We start from the raw sequence: 20629 nt of genomic DNA on the forward strand, positions 1-20629 counted from the left end.
TTGGGTTTAATGAAGGAATCTCAAACCACAGTAGATTACAGCTGGAATGCAAAGCATGTGAACTTTGATAGAGTCATAATAGGGGGAGTTTGAGTTTAAAAACACGTCCGTCCCTCTACTGCAGCAAGCAACTGGATTTATGGATGTTAAGTCCATCTATAATTTTAAATCTCTTAAATCTGTTAACATATTTCACTATATACTAAAAAAGAACCTAACATTGTAATCATTCAAGTGCGTCAGGGTTATTTTGTGATGTTTAGGCCGTGTACATTTTGCTGCAGGGGCTTGGGATTTTGTACGACCGCTACAAATTAATACTTTGGCAAGCGCTCAAGATTATGTGGTGATCTTGAATCTCCCGAGCTAGTTTCAGATCAGGGCAGAATCCCAGGGAGAACAGCACAAACATGTTGATCCCCTAACACAGCCAATCCAGTTATGAGGGCAGAGGCGACTCCGCCCTTTGACAACGCTCAAGAGGACACCGAGCTAAAAACAGAATGACCAAGTTGACCAAATTTGAAATGTGTTTACACAGACTGTTTGTGTTCGTTTATCTCCTCTTCCTGTGTGTGTGTGCGTGTATGTGTATGTGTGTGTGCGTGCGTGTGTGTGCGTGTGTGTGCGTGTGTATGTGTGTCTGTGTGTGTGTCTGTGTGTGTGTCTGTGTGTGTGTCTGTGTGTGTGTGAGAGAGAGATTGAGCCCAGCAGTCTCTTGGGTGAACCAGAAGCCGTTGCAGAGTTCCGGCCTCCATGACGCTGCATAAGCTCTGCAGTGACAGTATGTTCAGTGGGGGAAATAAATGTGATTATCAAAGCTGTTCTCTCACCAATATGACGTAACAGGTCGTCTAAAAATAAAACTGGAAATATTTGAGCCCCCTTTCTGTTTTCATTCCTCACATTTTTTTTTTCTTGCCTTGACTTAACCCATCTACGTCAAACCAAATCTCTGGGGTGATACGACAGGCTGGATTTCACTGTCGGTGGAAAGTACAGCGTGTTTGGTGGTTTAAAGAAAAGTTGATTGTATTCAACTGAGGACTAAGTGTATCAGCAGGGCTGTAAGATTCTGACAAAAATACATGCATGTGACTTTTCAGAACTCTCAGAAAGGCTTGATGAGGGAAATATTGTATTTAGTTTCCATGCTTTTCATAGCTATTGTTTGTTTTTTGCATTTGATCCCAATAGGCATTAATGGCAGCATCACATTGAAGTCTTATTTTAACACAGTGGCACAGTTAAGATCATTTTTAGTATTGATTATATATAACCTGTCATCTTAACTTTCTTTTGTTGTTGTCTTTTCTATTATTGATTGCCTTGGTGTGTATTTGTCTCTAAATCTGAATGTTTTTAAACTCGTTTTTAATTCTTTTTTAACATCCAATGTTTTGTCAATCACATGTAAAGCACTTTCAATAGAATTTGAAATGTTTGAAAGGTGTTATATGAATAGTTTGATCGATGGATTGAAACTCAGTAGAGATCATGTGACAAGGTTTAACTACCCTGCACATGTTTGTCTAATTCCTGTGATCGAAAAAAATAAGGAGAATGGATGTAGTCTGGGTTCTTCCAGTGCCCGATCCCTAAACCGAGTTTGTTTCAAATCTGTCCAGACAAACAAACAAACAAACAAACAAACAAACAAACAAACAAACAAACAAACAACATAGTGAGCGACGTAATGAGTATGGTGCTTTTATAGTGGTAGGATGATTTTAAGTATAATGAAAGAATAAACTGTATTTTGTAGTTTGTTTTGTGTAAGCGACTTGCTCTTAGAAACCTCTCGTTCTCTGAGGAAGGCCTTTAGTCAAAACACACCATGAATAGTATTTTAGTCAAATACAAACCTCAATCACCTTGTTTCAGTTTAATAACTGCTTTAAATATATTTGTATTTTTTTCCTAACAGTTCAGATACAGAGTGGTGGCCGTGGGGACATCATTACAGTATAAAATTATACAGTTCAAAATCCTACAGCTGGTATTTACTGGACATGTTTAAGGATATGAGGACATCTACTGGCTGAACGAGGAGACGTGAGACTAACACCACAGGAAAATTGTTTGACTGAAATTTTAAAGCAAAATGACTGGTTGATGAATGACTGAAAACATGATTCCATTCACAAACAGGCAAACTCTCTTCACATTAATCAATGTTAATTGTTTTTTGTCTGTTTGGTTACAAAAACCCAGAAGCTGGGGTTTGTCGTACAACAAAATATTTGGAGGGAATCTGGTAGAGTCCACTTCTCTGATTTCAAATGTTCCTGGACCAATCCCACCCTTCCTCCACTAGGTGTCAGTACTGCTCTATCTCATATTGCAGATCGGTGGCCTCCTGCGAAAGCTGACGATCCAAGTGCCACTATGTAAAATGTCTTCATCCTGAAAACAAATGGCATGAATCTAAACCACAAATGGATAAAAACACAAAAACAGACACACTCCCAATGAAGGGAAATGACTCAAAACAATTTCTAATTCAATTCTCCCGATTTAAATATAATTCTAACAGGTATAAATATCTAGAAACAACCCACAGAGAGAGAGAGAGAGATCTAACTGCATCCAACTGCCACACTAAAAACAAATAGCAACAGAGGTAGATTAGCGTTTGCAATGTAATGAATTAGCTCCATTACTTACATGTTGTTGAGTAAATGACAGCGACAACTGCTGAACCTTTTCCACGCCGGTAGATGGCAGTGTGTAGCCACATTTATTTGAACCTCCAGTTGTCTCGCGTCATGCAGGTTTGAAGTGGAACTAATAGGATCTCATGAAGTTTTCTTAAAATATAGGAGGAATTTTACAGTTTAAACCGCAAAAACATATGTCTAAACATATGTGATGTTCTGTTCAACTTTTCATTTAAATATTCTGAATTAATTTTCTTTCTAAATTAGTGAAGAAAGACAGGAAATGAGAAACTTAAATGGAAAACATTTTGTACAAAATAACAAAATTTGAAAGTAAAGTAAAGGTAGAGAATGAATTGAAATTTTAGATGAGAACTAGTCTCGCATATGAGTGAGTTATTATCAGGTGTTTCCTATTTTTCTCAGATGTTCCAATGATTTTGAGGATCTGCCTCTGACATCGTGTAAAAGCACAGAAGCAGTGGTCGGATATTTATCTTTCAGCCACAGTTACACAGTCACACGTGGAGGTGAGAGGACAGGGTCAACCTTCCTGGATCAGACATTCTTTTTTCTCCTCTCTGTTACACTCCAGGAGCGTCGATGGGCATTATTGAACCTAAACTCACATCAGCTCCGTGGTGTCAGAGAAACAAACAGTTTTACTGTTGGTGACTGAATTAACACACACGTTTTATTGTTTGGGGGGGGGGGGGGGGGGGGGGATCTGCTTGGAGCGACGTCCTCCGTGGAGCTGTCCTTGGGAATGTGGTGCTGAATCAATCGAAACAGTTCTTTACACAATTACTGTGACGTGTGCGTATTTCTTTAGAGTATATGTCTTTGCAGGAGTGTTGCCACTGAGCTCCGGTATACAAACTGCAGGTTTCATTATGTCAATGAGTCCACACTAAGTCAAAAGCAAGTGTCACTATAATGATGAATACAAATCCAAACTGTTGATAACTGTCATTTGAAATTAAGAAGATCAAGTAAAACGGAAACTGGGGCACGCACCATGGTCTCTGCTCTGAAGCAAGTGACTGGACAGCAGCGTGCACTCGGGATTTTGTGTTTAATTAGCATAAAAGATCTGCTGGAGAGCAGCAGGACCGTGCGTCACAGCCATCGGCGAGGATAGGAGGGAGGAGGGAGGGGGCACCTATGGGAGTCAACAAACTGCAGAGTGTATCCCTGCTAATGCCGTCAAAAAGCAGTCCGGTTGATGTGAAATGATGACTTAGCTCTCTGCGTAACGGGTGACTGGAGACAGCTGCATGGGAGCGTTTGGGAGCCGGAGGGGCGCAGCGTACACGGACCTACAACAAGGAGCAGGGTGGAACAGAGAGCTGCAGGTGAATCCCCCCAAACTGTGAGCGCTGTTCGAGACCGGCACTTCGCCTGAAGGACGGGATATGAGACAATGAAGCAACTGGGGATACAACGTGTCCAAGTCACGAGAGTGGAAATGCGCGTGCGATGACGGACGGCGCAGGGGACAGAGAAGAGGTAAAGCAGAAGAAAGTTATCTAGCTCATTAGTCGGGCTCCCGGTGCCGGAGAAGAAAAGGGAGGAAATAAAGACGGGACCAATGTGCCAACCGTGCGTAAATTTATAGACCAATCAACCAGATTTTATCTTTTAACAGACAAGACTTGAGCCAGAGAAGGAGAGAACCATGGAGCCAGAAGAGACCACACAGGGACGCGGCGCCAGTTTGGCCCAAACTGCCGCCTCCAAACTCTCCCAGATGGGTGAAAGAACTAAACAACTGGGCAACAATGTAATCCAAGACCCAGAGCGACAGAAGCGGATTATTCTCGTAATAGTCTGTACAGCACTTTTGTTAGACAACATGCTTTACATGGTGATTGTGCCAATTATACCCGATTACCTTGAAGGGCTACAGAAGGCAGCGGATCGAGCCCAAGACGCAGTTGTGTACATCAACTCCACCAACAGCACCATCCATAAAGCCCCTAAAGGGAACTTCGACCTCCAGATAGGGGTTCTGTTCGCCTCCAAGGCCATCCTGCAGCTCCTGGTGAACCCGCTAAGTGGCACCTTCATTGACAGGGTCGGGTATGATATCCCGCTCTTCATCGGACTAAATGTCATGTTCCTCTCCACTCTCACATTTGCCTTCGCCGACAATTACGCGACTCTGTTCCTGGCGCGCAGCATGCAGGGCCTCGGCTCGGCTTTCGCGGACACTGCAGGGATCGCCCTGATCGCAGACAAGTACACGGAGGAGAAGGCGAGGAGCAAAGCGCTGGGTATCGCCTTGGCCTTCATCTCTTTTGGGAGTCTTGTGGCGCCCCCCTTTGGAGGGGTGCTCTATCAGTTCGCCGGGAGGCGGGTGCCCTTCCTGATCCTGGCCTGCATTTGTCTCATAGATGGCGTGTTGTGTCTGATTGTGCTGAAACCCTTCTCAAACCGGGAGAGAGAAAACATGCCAGTGGGAACTCCCATGTATAAACTGATGATTGACCCATATATAGCTGTAGTGGCTGGTGCTCTGACTATTTGTAACATCCCTCTCGCCTTCCTTGAGCCCACCATCGCCAACTGGATGGAGGAAAACATGCACTCCAGCCAGTGGGAGATCGGCATGACATGGTTCCCTGCATTCTTCCCTCATGTTTTAGGTGTATATCTCACTGTCAAACTAGCAGCCAAGTACCCCCATCTCCAGTGGTTTTATGGGGCTATAGGTATGGTGTTCATAGGCGCCAGCTCCTGCACGGTGCCAGCCTGTAAAAACTTTGGACAGCTCATGATCCCGCTGTGCGGAATCTGCTTCGGCATCGCCTTCGTGGACACGGCGCTCCTGCCCACACTGGGTTTCCTGGTGGATGTGCGACACGTGTCGGTGTATGGGAGCGTGTACGCCATCGCAGACATCTCCTACTGTGTGGCCTACGCGCTGGGGCCCGTGGTGGCCGGACAGATAGTGCACGACCTGGGCTTCGTTCAGCTCAACTTGGGCATGGGCCTCGCCAATGTGCTTTACGCACCGGCGCTCCTCCTGTTGAAGAACGTGACGAAGATGAAGCCTTCGTACTCCGAGAGAAACATGCTCCTAGAGGACGGCCCGACCGGACTGTACGACACAATTAAGATGGAGCAGCGGGAGAAGAAGAGGAAGGGTTTGTGTACAACCCTCGACGAGAATGGCGTTGAAACCTTTGCGCAACGGTCGTATTCAGAGGAGGAATCCTCGGGAGGAGAGTATGCGTAAAAGGACCTTTAACCGAGTGTAAAACTCTCAAAGTGCCCATGTAGAGTTGTGTGCATCCCGTCCGATCAATTGCATAACACGATCAGGATTGTGTAACGACATCAATTATTTACTGTCTTTGGGTGACAGTCCCTGCGGGTATATTGTCAAATCAAGTAGCTTCAAGCTTTCTGCAGTAGAAAGGCGCTCGCTGGCGTGTGTTCATCTTCAAGTGAGAGTGTATTGTGAAAGATGTGTTGAGATTAATTGTCTATTCATGAATTAACACTATTTACCACTGTATCAGAAGCCGACTCGTATTCAGGGACTATGTGTAAATGTATTTTAACAAAAAAAAAAGGAACAATTATAATGTACTGTTTGCGTCTTCTAATGTAACCTGTATTTTCTTTTCGCCAGAGTTGTGCTGCTAAACTCAATATGCAATACCGCGTGTGACTCTAAACTGTTTTAGAGGAAGTTAAACCAGATGGAAATTAGCTGAAATCTGCGTCTTGATGTTTTATTTTCATTTTTTGGATGATGTACTTCTGGAATGCAAAGCCTCACTGTATGACCCAAGACTGTACATACGTGTATATTCATGTACATAATTAAATCAGTATTATGTCAATGTTACAGTTCATGGGAATCTTTTTATTTAGGCAATACATTAATATATTTCGACATAATAACACTATTATTTTCCTCTACAGGTGAAATATTCCACACTGACAAAAATATAACTACAATAAAATTATACTTATTTTATGGTTTCATTTATAACACGAGGATTTGTTTTTCACTAGGCATATTTCAAGATTTAAATTAATTCATGTTAACGAATGCCTATATTATAAGGTAGTTTTGTGAATCGTATTAGTAAGCAGTGGAAATCCATTATATATATATAAAGGTCATTTATCTGAATAAAAAAGGTTTGAACAGGTTAAGAATAGAGTGTAATAATAATATCATGGTATTCTGAGTTTGATACTGTGCGTAAACAAATGGTTTCTTAACGCATCCGCAGCTTCTCCAAAACGCGCACACTTTGCATTTAATATCAAACACACAGCGCCGATTAAATCAGTCAGATGCAGAGAGGTGGAAACAACAAATGCTTCCAGGCTGCCCCATGAAAAGTGCCTAAGTTCTTAGAAAAGCCAAAAGGAAGAAGTCTTGGCCACATCCACGATCTGTTCCTCAGCACCACAGAAGCGTGTGCGCAGCCGGTGCGTTACAGCCGGCGTCTAAATAAGGTGCAGTGAAGATGTAAAGCGCCAAATAAACTTCCTGGCGAATGGCAGGACTTCTGGGAGGAGCCTGGCCGCCGTGCAGGGGGGGTGAGGTACCCTCTCAGCATCTCCCCTCATCCAGCGAGGGACTTACGCACTTGCCATGCTGGGAATTCGAAAGATGCTTTAAAATTATAGAGGACCGAAGAAGTAGTTAAGATTTAAAAGTCAAGATGGACAAAGCTGATTTTTCCTGACGAGTGGGAATGACGGGTTTTCCGGCTGGTGAGTAAAGTGTTGTTTTTTAAGTGACTGATCATTTTGAATTAGGTTAGTTTAGTATGTTGGTATTATTCTGGTAGCATGACAACATCAAATGCGCAAAGATAATTTGGATCATCATGCTGTTATGAGTAAAAAGTGCGCATTCTTGCACAGTTTATTCAGAGCAGCGGCACATTTCTTTATTTTATACTTTAAATGTTTGTCTTAAATATTCAAACTAAAGTGAGATGTTTAAATGCAGCTGCAGCTCAGACTGTCACATGTGTCTGCTGCTTTCACGTGTCAGAACTTCACACTGGTTTTATTTTATTTGTGGACATAGAGTCTGTCTCGTGAATCAACCTGCTGCCTGACAGCCGCTCTGCACCGTCAACATGCCAGTTCTGGACCGAGAGCCCTCCAACGATTCCGGGGGAGACGATGTAAATATCTTATTTGTGACTTGTATGCATTTAAAATGTAATCAAAAGGAACATGCATGGGAGATGTTATGTTTTTCTATAAAATAAGGATGTTAAAAAAAGCGAATGAAAGTAAAAGTATTAATTAGATGAAGACATAATAACAGTCAAGGAGGAATCCTAAAAGAATAATTACTATATTCTGATATTTTAATTAACTCTTGTTTTGAGTCAAAGTGTATTTTCTCAGTTTCCTGGTTCCAAAGTAATATTATTTATCTTGAGTATTGTTTATTTTCTTGGTAAAGTGATGTAATGCATGTGTCAGAGGACACTCGGGCCCTTAAAGTTGATTCGAAGCCACACATTTAGATTTAAAAAGAAAGAACTTGGATTTTGGGAGGGGGATTTTCATCCTGCACTCTGTTCAGGGTCTGCCGAAGCTGCCGCTCCCCCCCCTGAAAGACACGCTGGACACGTACCTGAGGTGCATGAAGCACCTGCTCACAGAGGAGCAGTTTAATAAGACCCAGAACACAGTGAAGGAGTTTGGGGCCCCTGGAGGAGTAGGAGACCTACTGCAGAGCAAACTGGAGGAGAGGAGGTTAAAAGAGGCCAACTGGGTAAATAAATAAAAGGACCATGACTCACAGAGTAATGACTTGTGCAAAACAAGGTATTTTCAACAATAGCAGCACTGATCGACAGAAACCTGAGGATGATTAGTCCCACACACTCTTTTTATGTTAGAAGGTAAACACACTAAATATTTTCCATTTAATAAGCTGCATGATTTATAAACACAGCCTAACTGTAGATTGAAAACCTGCATTTCGTGTGACCATATTCAAATTATAGTTCAGTTTTACACCACTCTTCATAAACACTATATGTAAACAAACCCTTCACAGCTTTGGAAAACACTTCACAGAAATATTGATGCATCGACTTGAGCAACTGATGTAGAGCTTCCTGTTTACTCACCTTTGGATGACTACTCCTCTGAGATCTTACCTTCAGGTGATTCCCTCTGTTTAGGTGTACGACTTCTGGCTCAATGATATGTACCTGAACAACAGAATGGCTCTGCCCGTCAACTCCAGCCCTGCGATGGTCTTCCCCCTGCAGAACTTCAAGGCTCCCATCGACTCTTTGAGGTATGAGACACAGCACAGTCGAGACAAACAAGTCTGGAGAGGAAAAAAAACAGTGTGAATATATTGTCATGGAAGTAGTGTTTTTTAACCCAAAGCAGACTCTGTAAAAGAAAATGCAGCAACTGCAACGCACTGTAAAAATCCCTTTACAGGTAATGATGGTTTATTACAGCATAAAGACTTGAGAAATGAAAGTGAACTGTGTAAATGACTCGGACACCGGCTCTGATCGATTATAGAAAAACTCAACACTTCCTTGCCACACATTGACAGATGGGGTCATTACCCGGAGCGTCCTCAGGGCTGAGGTTAGGCCTGGCTGCTGGTGGCAACGTTAATAGACAGAGTCTGTGGTTTGGTTAACATGGTATTGATCTGGCACCAGCTCCTTAAACACAGGATTTACATAAAGAATTATAATGTTGACACAGCTACACAATAAATGAAGAATTATGGGTCAAATACTGAGAATAGAACGCCACGAGGAGTGATAAAGTACAAGCAGAGTGTGTGTGTGTGTATGCGTTGTGTGTCTGTTGTCATGTATTTAACAAAACAATGTTTTCTTTCCTAGGTTCGCTGCACACTTACTTTCGGGTGTTTTGGAATACAAAACGCTTCTAGATGCGTAAGTTAGACACACAGCACAGCCAGACAACAAATAGTTGACAGTATGTATATGAAAATAGGTGTAACAGCTGTGTGTGTGTGTGTGTGTGTGTGTGTGTGTAGCCGTGCCCTGCCTGTGGACTACGCCCGGGGCCAGCTGGCTGGAACCCCAATGTGTATGGAGCAGTACTATCGCCTCTTCACTTCCTACCGCCTACCGGGACCTGAGAGGGACACACTAGTGGCCCAGGAAAGCTGCGTGATGCCAGAACCTGAACACGTCATTGTGGCTTGTAAAAAACAGGTCAGACAAAGTGAAAAAGCAAATCCTGAATTTGACAAAACGATCACAACACGAGTTCCTTTTACTAGATTTTTCCACCACATCACACAGTCAAAGTCGATCATTGGAGGTGCTTGGATCAATTTGCATGTGAGCTCAGCAATGTCAGGACTTCTCATCTGTGTTGCTCAACATTGGATGAATTGGTTCCCCATTCAAGGTCCACAACTAAGTCTTTTAATAGATTTCAACCATATTACATTCAGTCTTCACCAGAAGCTCAAGATTTGGGAAGATAAAGACTGAACCTTTATTCTTATTAGACAAACTTAAAACTGTTCACCTCCCAGCAGACTTATTTGCAATTAGAATGAAATCTGACGATGGGCTCATACCAGCTGCAATGTCTGTCAACATGTTGATGTTTCGACCCTTGAGTAGTGCAGACTGCAGACTCTGCCTCGTAATGCGAAAGATGGCATAGTTTGTATCCAGGATACTTTAGCTTCATTTCTAGATAGTGGGAGGACGTGGAGACATGTTGTCCATCTTTATATTCAGTCTGGGGTTGGACCATACCCATCTTTGAACTTTCATGACCATGACAAAGTTTCATGACCGTATCTTGCACGGTTTTGACAAAACACGACATGGAGACAAAATCTGTCCACCTCTGTGGCTGTTGTCACTCCAGGACAATTACACACACACACACACACACACATGAAAACAGCCCTGCTGTCGTGTCTGGTAATTAGACTCTACATCTGTGTCACTCACTTGTGTGTGATGGTACAGTAAACAGGCTCTGCAGGCACAGTGCAAACTTATCTCCCACAAAGTAATTACCAGACCTCTGGGCTGCAAGTCTTCTCTATTGAGTTATTATCTATAACATGCTTGACATTTGTGCCTCAGCTCTGTCACCTTTAAAAAAAGTAATGCATCAACATTGTCAGCAATCTTAATTGCAATATTTTGTAAATATAAAGACAAAAAGGTCAACTTCAGATGCATCTAGATTTAGTTCATCTTGAATTAAGTTCCTTGCTTCAGCCTTTTTTCTTCTGTCACTTCCCCCCGAGTGTTTTGGGACGAGGCAACAGCATGAACTTATAGGTGGGGGTAAAGACTGAGTCAACAACTCCACATTAACCTGCATTTCACTCATGTCATTCTCAGCCTCAGCATTTCAGCACGTCAAAAAATACAAATTAGACATATTTGCGTTAAGTGCATGTAATTATCATGGTGCACTCATCATGTTTGTTACCACCTGACTCAAGGCTGGCAACAAAAAGGGAGATCACACACAGATCGACCAGTCAAAAGTAGTTTATTCAACTGAACTCAAACATCATATTTCCTAACTTGTGAGGTGTGTTAGTATGAAGGGCATCAGTGGTGTCAGAAGTGTGTGGATGAGTGAGAATATCGTGTGATGCGTGTTTGTTAGTGCAGCAAACCAAACAAAGGATCCAGGTTCAGGCTGGTGCAGCAGGCCCTGCTGAGAGAGAGAGACACTCCCAGAAGAGCAGACTTATATGCATTCTGGAAAGGCCCACCCCTATGGGCAGGTAGGTGGCAGTAGCTCCACCCACCAGCACAGAGCAAGGCACACCGGCAGGCAGAATGAGAGGGTCGTCACACCCCCTCCCTTAAGATGGGGGTCCTCCTTTGGATCCCCAAAAGTTGGCAAATACTAACGACTACCTGTTCAATAACTAAACCAACATATAATACTACAGATTTTAATTAAACACAATTAGGCATATTACTGTTAACCTGTGAATGTCTGTACCCCCTGCAAGCAATCTCACCCCTGAGCATTGTGACTCCCCCCCCTCTGCAACTTTGGTACCTTAAGAAGCAATTTAAGAGAGAAGAAAACCAGAACAGACAGAAGGAGACCCTGCAGGGACCAAAAACACAAGTTAACTTATAATCATAGCTCGGGACATGGCATCGGCCACCGTATTTTCAGTTCCTTTTACATGTCGTATATCTAAATGAAATGGCTGTAGGAAAAGACACCAACGCATAAGCCTTTGATTTGGGTTTTGGAGTGAGTGGAGAAAGGTTAGGGGATTATGATCCGTGTACACCACTAAAGGTCTTACTCCACCCCCCACATAAACCTCAAAGTGTTTCAATGCCCAGATGAGTGCCAGTGCCTCCTTTTCGATAATTGAGTAGTTTAACTGGTGTGAATTGAACTTTTTAGAAAAGAAACTCACCGGGCAGCCAACGCCGCTTTCATTAGCCTGCATCAATACCGCACCAGCTCCCACCTTACTAGCATCAGTATACAGCGAGAACGGCTGGTCCATCTGCGGGGCTGCAAGGACAGGGGCAGAACACAACAACGTCTTGGCAGGTACTTTCCTCTCACTCCCGACCAGTGAGACATAACCATTAGACACAAATGCAGCATAACCAGGATCAACGTCTTCATTAGCTGAGGAACTTGTCTGTTCTTGAGCCCAACCCGGAACCTCAATTTTTGACTTTAACGAAGGCGGTTTAGTGTGTGCCTGCACGGCGGCAATGACACGGCTCCTTTCTTCGGCACGAAGAGACACAGCAGCCGCAGATGGTTTTCCCGGAAAATAAACAGGCTTTGATATTTTCCTCAGCATTGGACACTCATTTCGCCAGTGACCCTTTCCATGACAGTAATTACAGACCTGATTTGGGTCCAGCTTTCCCCGTAAACCATGCTCTGCTTTACCTGAAAACCTTTCTGTCCCTTCTAACCAAAACTTACCGGAGTTAGCTCTAACAATGCTCCCTCGGGAGCCAGAATCTCCATGACCACGGTTGTCACCAAAAAAACCTTTATGGGTCAGGACAAACTCATCTGCCAATCTAGCAGCATCTGTAACTCTGCTTACTTGCTTTTCCTGAATGTAGGTAACAACACGGTCAGGCAAAGTATTTTTGAACTGTTCCAGCAAGATTAGTTCTTGAAGATCCTCCATAGTATTAACCTGAGAAGCAGCACACCAGCGATTAAAGTGAGTGGATAACTCGCGAGCAAACTCAGTGTGAGACTGCTTCTCTTTTCTGAGTAATCTGAATCGCTGCCGATACGCTTCCGGTACCAATTCATATGTCCTAAGTACCGCAGCTTTAACCAACTGGTAGATACCACTATCAGTAACACTCAAGGCTGAGAAAGCCTCCTGGGCCTTGCCAGTGAGCACACATTGAAGCAATAGTGTACGCTCCGCGTCCGACCAATTTCGTGCCTCTGCCAAACGTTCAAACAACACAAAGAAAATGTCAGGGTCCCTTTCATTAAACTTAGGAACTAACCGTAAGTTGACAGCAACATCAAATGCCGGAATATGAGGAATAAACGAATCTGACTCTCCAAACTTCTGTGGCTTAGCCGGAAGCTTTCCTTCACTTATAAGCTCCAACTTATATCGCTCCAACTCTAACTGTTGTCTTGCCTGAACATGGGCTAGTTCAGCCTCCCGAAGATGGGCATCTTGTCTTAACCTTTCTAATGCCAGGGTATTTTGATGTTCCTGTTGCTGTTGTAGCAAGATAAGCTCTTTTTGTTGCTCAAATGTAAACCCAAGTCCAGTCAAAACAGGAGCCATTTTGGACATCCTAACTGGCCCAGTTACCCTGGGGGAGGCTACATCTGAAACACTATCCATTTCTTCCGGTGCTTTTAAACTCCCCACTAAGACAGGCAGAACCTCTTTCTCCACTAATTTGTGCTTCAATGTGGCCAACAATTCATCTTTATTTAACTTTTTTGGAAGTTCAACATCGTAATGCTCAGCTACTTTCACGAGCTGATCTTTTTTGAAAGAGTTTAGCAACTCATCGCTTGGAGACTGAACAAAGTCGTCAATGGAAGCCATTTCACCAGTTCCCCTGCCACCTAGAGGCACTTATCAAACAAGCAATTACTACAAACTAATACAAAGTGTTCCACTACTAACTAACAGGGTGACAGGCTGCTTTAAATAAGGAACCCCATCCCTCTGACTAGCTGCCTAACCAGTTCTAGCTGAGTAACTCATCCCTAGACTTCATGCAGGTTAGTGGCAGGATAGATTAAGCACAAAGCCCAGTAACCCGGTTAACCTTCAGCACGCTGAAAATCACCTAGTCAGTCATGGTAGTGCCCCCGAGCAACTGCTCTAACCACTTACTGCACAAAAACAACAAACTAAAACAAAAAAAGGATCAATGAGAGACAACTAGTGCCCCTCATTGCTTATGCCTAACAGGAAATAAGGGTTCCAAATAACTTAGCAGCCCTTACCTCTGCCAGCAGTTTCAGGAACCTACAATTTAACCAAACATCTGTGTGGAAAAACTCCCTTTAACAAAAGTTACATTTACCACTTTACAATACTACTCCTTTCCGATCCCAGACGAGCCCCCATTTGTTACCACCTGACTCAAGGCTGGCAACAAAAAGGGAGATCACACACAGATCGACCAGTCAAAAGTAGTTTATTCAACTGAACTCAAACATCATATTTCCTAACTTGTGAGGTGTGTTAGTATGAAGGGCATCAGTGGTGTCAGAAGTGTGTGGATGAGTGAGAATATCGTGTGATGCGTGTTTGTTAGTGCAGCAAACCAAACAAAGGATCCAGGTTCAGGCTGGTGCAGCAGGCCCTGCTGAGAGAGAGAGACACTCCCAGAAGAGCAGACTTATATGCATTCTGGAAAGGCCCACCCCTATGGGCAGGTAGGTGGCAGTAGCTCCACCCACCAGCACAGAGCAAGGCACACCGGCAGGCAGAATGAGAGGGTCGTCACAGTTTATTGTTGGTATTGGAAAACACATCAAGGTGCTACAACCAGGTCTGATGGAAAATAGAGAAGTTAGACAATCATACTGGTTTTTAAGAAATCCCCATGTCTGCAAGGATTATTACCAATATTTCATGTGTCTTCACTTTGTGTTTCTTGCCCCATCAGATTGAAAAGATTCTTATAATTGAGATAAATGTATTGCTTTAAAATTAAGACCAATCTTGTAATTTGCCCAAATTATTCTTTCGGAAGTGCTTTTCTGATCATGTACATCTAATCGCATATAAGTGTCTCTGTCATTAGGAGACAAGTTACCCGTCCTGCCCAAATCATAGGTTAAATATTAAAGAAACACATGAGACATTTTGTGTCCGATCTAAACCTGTGTCCAGTTCTTCGTCCTGGATGTGGTGATCAACTTCCGCCGCCTGAATGAAAGAGATCTGTTGACTCAGCTGGACAAGATAGTCAAGATGGCCGACAGTGGAGAGGAGCAGCTCCCACCCATCGGTCTCCTCACCTCAGATGGACGGACAGAGTGGGCAGAATCTCGCAGAGTGTTAATGAGAGGTACATTATGAATGGAGATCCTACATTTTCTGTCAAAAACTCTTGTTACCAGATTTGTTCCCGAATACACTATTTTTTTTTACTTGTTACGCTCTAGAGTCAACAAACAGGGATGCTCTGGACATGATCGAGCGTTGCCTGTGTTTGGTTTGTCTGGATGATGCCAGCGGTCCCGAGCTGAGCGACAGCACACGGGCCATGTGGATGCTGCACGGAGGAGGTGTGGCCAAGAATGGTGGCAACCGCTGGTACGACAAACCGATGCAGGTCAGTGAGCACCGTTAACTGGTCAGGCTTCTTGAATTTCTGTCTCTTTAACCTGTGTGCCCTGATTTAACTTTGAGAACTGGTTGAAGAATGGTAATTTAAAAAAGAAAAGACAATGGAATCAGGATAAAATGGCTGCATGATGGACGCTCCACAGCCGGATCAGTTTACTTCTCTTATTTCTGAGGATCATGACGAACAGAACTGATGAACAAATTCATCTCTCACAGTGTCAGTGGATGTCATTAGCAGATCCCAAGGCAAATTCAGATTCTACATTTAAAGGAGCTCTGGTGGAGAGTTGACATTCCCACTGGATCACAAACCCTGAGCTTAAGCCATGATATTAGCATTAACTTTGATGGAGATGTTTTGATGAAGAATTCAGATTCCTTGAATGAACTACATGATTAATTTCTAATAAAGAAAGAGTTGGAGGCCTCCTCTCTAAATAATTTGTATGTGAAATGTATATGAGGGAATATTAATCAGACTACAACCACAAATGAGCTGAATCTTAGCATTGCAGTTTGGTTTTAACAAAACTGAAGATAGCGTCACGTGTCAGTTTGTTGTAGGAGCTGACGGCTGCTGTGGAGTCGTGTGTGAACACTCGCCATTCGAGGGAATTGTCCTGGTCCAGTGCACAGAGTACCTACTCAAATACATGTAAGAGATGAAATGCAATTGCATCTTTAAAACGCAGAATACGTGTGTGTGTGTGTGTGTGTGTGTGTGTGTGTGTGTGTGTGTTGCATATGCTATAAGACACCAGATAACACTAACCTAAATAAAATTCTAAACTATACAATATTCCCATCTGACGTCAGGATTGGCAGCCCATCAAAGCTGGTCCGAGCTGCGAGTGTGAGCGAGCTGCCTGCACCGCGCAGACTCCGCTGGAAATGTACTCCAGAGGTGCACAAGCTGCTCGCCTCCTCCGCTGACAAGCTGCAAAGGTCAAAGTGTTTACTGTACGTTCTGTTAAATCAGACAAGCGCATGACAGCTTTCAAATCACAGGGTTTGTCCTATGTTTCTCAGGCTGGTGAGAAATCTGGACATGAATGTCCACACATTCTACGAATACGGGAAAGAGTTCATCAAGAAGCAGAAAATAAGCCCAGATGCCTACATTCAGGTGGCTCTTCAGCTGGCGTACTACCGGTAAGACAAAGCCAAACATAACAGGACTGATTCAGATGTATCACATTAACCTGAGTGTCCAACCAACAAGACTTTCTTTCTCTCTCTCTTTCTAGATGTCATCGCAGACCAGTGTCGACGTACGAGAGCGCCTCCATACGACGCTTTCAGCAGGGCAGAGTGGACAACATCCGCTCAGCCACTCCCAAAGCCCTGGCCTTTGTCAAAGCAATGACTGATGGGATGCAGAGTACAAGCGTAAGATGTTTTAGTGCGGACTCTAGCTGAATCTTAGCATTGCAGCTTGGTTCAACAAAACTGAAGAAAGCGTCACTGTGTCAGTTTGTTGTAGAAGCTGACGGCTGCTGTGGAGCTGCTCAATCGATTGGCAGATAATAATAATCATTTGATCAATAAGAGCCGACCATACACACTTTGGTATCTGCGACTATGTTTGCTGATATGAACATTTTATTTTAAAGAATAAAAAAAGCAGAAACGGTGTGCCATCTTTGTTTGTATTAAAGGTTAAAAAATATATATTTTTCTATATTATTTGTAAGTTGTATAAATTTGGTTGTTGTTTTCTTTATATTTATAGTAATTTATAATAAACTGTATGGTTAAACTATAAGATAACCTCAATAGCCTCAAATACATTTCTTTTGTAATAAGAGTTTGATAAAAAAATCGACAGAATCATGAAGGCTGCTGCTGCTGCAGAGTAAAAGCTCAGTTTGAACTACGTATTGAAACCATCAGTAGTCTTTGCTATTAACAGTGAGATTTAATCTTTTACTTCAGTCTGTGTTGACGTTCCTCAGCATGAAAAACTATGCATACTGCAAAAAAAAGAAATTTAATAGCCTGTTATTGATTCTCTGTTGTTTAATTCTGCAGGATACAGAAAAGATGGAGATGTTACGAGGAGCCATAGCTGCACAGACAAATTACACTATTCGGGTAACTACCCTCCAACCTCATCCACTGAAAAAAACAGGATTTCAATGTTGCTTATGAATGAAAATTCACTTACATACTCTTGTGTTTTGTTTTTCAGTCTATCACAGGGATGGCAATAGACAATCACCTACTAGGACTGCGTGGAATTGCACATGAGCTGATGATGGAGAAGCCGGAGATTTTTAAAGACGAAGCCTATCTCATCAGTAACCAGTTCATCCTCTCCACAAGTCAGGTATCGGATTTCAAAACATTAAAGTCCGTTTTAAACCAGTTTTTACTCATGAAGTTCAGTTCACACGTCACAAGGCATAAAGCTCAACCTGTGAGAAACAGCTCTGTTGTCCTCTGTGGCTGTAGAGGAGCTTTCTGAAGTACAAACTGACGAGGGATGGTGTGTACTGGCAAATTAAGTGGGTTATAATAAAAGATGCTAGTGAGTTGCACTATGGAAAGTGTAGGATCCAGCATTTTTGGAGCTTGACCAATACTACAGACGAAAACTCATGATATCTCCGCCTCAACCATCTCAATTCTGTTCTTTTTTTTGGTGAGAGGCCCAATTTTATGTAAGTACAGCACAAAATTGCTGGAGTAGCACAGTTAGAGAGCAACACAGTACATACCTGATCTGTTTCCACTTTATTTTAGCTTCTCTAACTGAGAGAAAATGACACACAAACATCCCCAACTGCAACAGAACTTGATTGGACACTTTATTTGTAATTGCAAGTAAATATATAAAGATAAAACCCCTAAAATACTGTTTATAGATATCAGCATTTTACAGATTATTTCTTAGGAAATTCACAAAAATGAGGAAAAATACAATATCTTCCCGGATCTGAACCAAAATTTAACGGGTCCTTCCATGACCCATACTACATCCTTCCACCAAGTTTCATGGTAATCTGTTCTGCGGTTTTGGTGAAACCCTGCTAAAAATGCAAAATAAAATCTAACCTCAATGGTGGAGGTAAAGATGTAAAAACAGCACTGAAGCCTTCTTTCTTCCCTCAGGTCCCGACTACTGTAGAGATGTTCTGCTGCTACGGACCCGTGGTTCCAAACGGATATGGAGTGTGCTACAATCCTCAGTCAGACCACCTCATCTTCTCGGTGTCCAGCTTCCGCGAGAGCCCACAGACATGCTCGGCAGAATTTGTCAAGTGTTTGGTGCAGGGACTGTTGGACATGAGGGACCTGTGCAATAAATGCAACTGCACCCCGACCAAGCAGAGGAAGGAGCAGACGCTGGAGACGCACACGCAAACGGAAACAAACTGGCAAAGCAAAACACAGCAGAGACCCTGTGAGTCGTCCAAGAACCAACAAGCGCTGCCACAGGTTCTGGTGAAGAAGCCGGACCAGACTCAAGTGGAGGCTCAAACCCAGACTTGATAACAGGAAGAGGCCCCAGCTTTGAAGAATGGCAGTAAATCATAGGAAACTGTCGGCTCCAGTGAAACTAGTGGTGGTGTCAGTTTAAATGTGTTTTTCTGTGCTGCAATAATTTATTGAGTCCTTCAAAGAAAATCCAATCTAACTGTGATACGAGATGTAATGTGAAGCCGTTGTGTCGTATACAGTATCGTTAAATCTGTCAAGTGTTGACGAACATTGAATGAACTTTTTCTCTGAGAATATAACAGTATATTATTTTATATGACAGGAACGGAAATGTCAAAAAAATAGCAAATATACGTAGATAGAAATTTGAGCCAAATTTGAGCTTTTGATTCTTGTTTTGCACTAAATTGAGACGAATCGGCCAAAGAAAAGAGGAATGAGAATGATGACAACCAGAGCTGCGGATAAGGTTGTTGGGAAATGAGCAAATATTGAAATGAAAAAAATAAATATATTATTCTCTCTTCGATATTTCTGCATCACCCCCGTCAGTCAGTGTGACAGGACCAAACCAGTCTGTGACTTATGACAAACGGTTGATTGTCTCAGTATATATGTCAATTTGCAAAGTTGCATGCTGCCTATCTAATGTTTTCCTGAAGATTATGGTACATTGTAAAACCCCAATCTTCTATGCAATCTCCCCAATGTTGTCTTCATAAATTATTGTCTATTGCACCAATAATACATGTTATCATACATGTGGTATTACTAAAATACCTGTTAAAAAAAAAATGTATGTAAATCATTAGACATTTAGATCATATGAAATATACATACGACTGATTTCCAGGGGATATTCTTTAGTTAATCAATGTGAATGTTGAGTGTGATTATCATGAAGTTCAGGAGCAGAATATTAATCAAGCTATTTATTTTTGTAATATATAAATTATAGTAAATGTAACTTTAAAGGTGAAACTTACTGAGCAGAGGTGATCACTGTGTTTATGTCTGTCAAACTGTATTTATAGAGTATAACTGAAGATTAAAACAGAGAAACTAATATTGAAATTGTTCTGTTCGTGTTGCTGTTTCCAGATCAATAGTGTAAAATCAATTTGTTTATTTATCTTACGTCGCTGTGAATGTGTTAGTTTGAACTAAAAGGTTAATTTCACTGACCTGTGGTGGAATTACAGAATAATACATTATTATAAGTTGCATATTTCTACATGTGTATTCATAGGCTAGGTTGAAACAGGTAACTAATCAGAGCCTTACCCCCCCTATCACCTTAATATGTACAACAATTTCAACCAATAAACTATTTGTTTAGATTTTTGGACAATGATGTATGCCAGATTCTCTATTAGCAGTTTCTGTTTGCTGTGAACCATTATATGTATGAACAAGTATCAGTGAATTACTCTGATATTGAAGAAAACATAAAAACAAGGAGGGAAGTATGAAGTATGTTTTTCTCTGAAGTGGGTTCATCACTTACTGAATGTAAACATACGTGTGTCTTTGTTCAAATTTATCATAGTATAATATATAGGCTACTACATTATACTATAAACTATGTATATCTCATATTTAGATCAATAATTTTAAACACCTTTTAAACCTTATATATAATATATTTATATAAAACGTGTACATACAGAGATTTTGTTCCTCATTCAAA

The 20629-nt window shown here is 42.1% G+C and overlaps 2 protein-coding genes across 2 annotated transcripts; both read left to right on the forward strand.

The window, feature by feature from the left end:
- Positions 1–3836: 3836 nt before the first annotated feature.
- slc18a3a (solute carrier family 18 member 3a) lies at positions 3837–6515 on the forward strand. Its single transcript, XM_034608446.1, has 2 exons — positions 3837–4169; positions 4309–6515. Exons 1-2 carry the CDS (start codon positions 4140–4142, stop codon positions 5899–5901), a joined length of 1623 nt encoding a protein of 540 aa, XP_034464337.1. The 5' UTR covers positions 3837–4139; the 3' UTR covers positions 5902–6515.
- Positions 6516–7279: 764 nt separating this feature from the next.
- chata (choline O-acetyltransferase a) lies at positions 7280–19254 on the forward strand. Its single transcript, XM_034608445.1, has 15 exons — positions 7280–7403; positions 7726–7825; positions 8236–8427; positions 8843–8961; positions 9536–9589; positions 9694–9874; positions 15037–15214; positions 15312–15481; positions 16050–16150; positions 16312–16440; positions 16525–16647; positions 16743–16884; positions 17527–17589; positions 17687–17824; positions 18610–19254. Exons 2-15 carry the CDS (start codon positions 7778–7780, stop codon positions 18988–18990), a joined length of 2019 nt encoding a protein of 672 aa, XP_034464336.1. The 5' UTR covers positions 7280–7403; positions 7726–7777; the 3' UTR covers positions 18991–19254.
- Positions 19255–20629: the final 1375 nt, after the last annotated feature.

Source organism: Hippoglossus hippoglossus, chromosome 15 (assembly GCF_009819705.1).
Source record: "Hippoglossus hippoglossus isolate fHipHip1 chromosome 15, fHipHip1.pri, whole genome shotgun sequence".
Lineage (NCBI taxonomy): Eukaryota > Metazoa > Chordata > Actinopteri > Pleuronectiformes > Pleuronectidae > Hippoglossus > Hippoglossus hippoglossus.

What these genes read in the sequence shown, in the direction of transcription:
- slc18a3a (XM_034608446.1), top strand. Translation starts at nt 4,140, where the DNA reads ATGACGGACGGCGCAGGGGACAGAGAAGAG. An exon ending in GCGCAGGGGACAGAGAAGAG is followed by an intron (nt 4,170 to 4,308) that starts GTAAAGCAGAAG and finishes ATCTTTTAACAG; the next exon opens with ACAAGACTTGAGCCAGAGAA.
- chata (XM_034608445.1), top strand. Translation starts at nt 7,778, where the DNA reads ATGCCAGTTCTGGACCGAGAGCCCTCCAACGATTCCGGGGGAGACGAT. An exon ending in TCGCAGAGTGTTAATGAGAG is followed by an intron (nt 15,215 to 15,311) that starts GTACATTATGAA and finishes GTTACGCTCTAG; the next exon opens with AGTCAACAAACAGGGATGCT. An exon ending in CTTCAGCTGGCGTACTACCG is followed by an intron (nt 16,648 to 16,742) that starts GTAAGACAAAGC and finishes CTCTCTTTCTAG; the next exon opens with ATGTCATCGCAGACCAGTGT.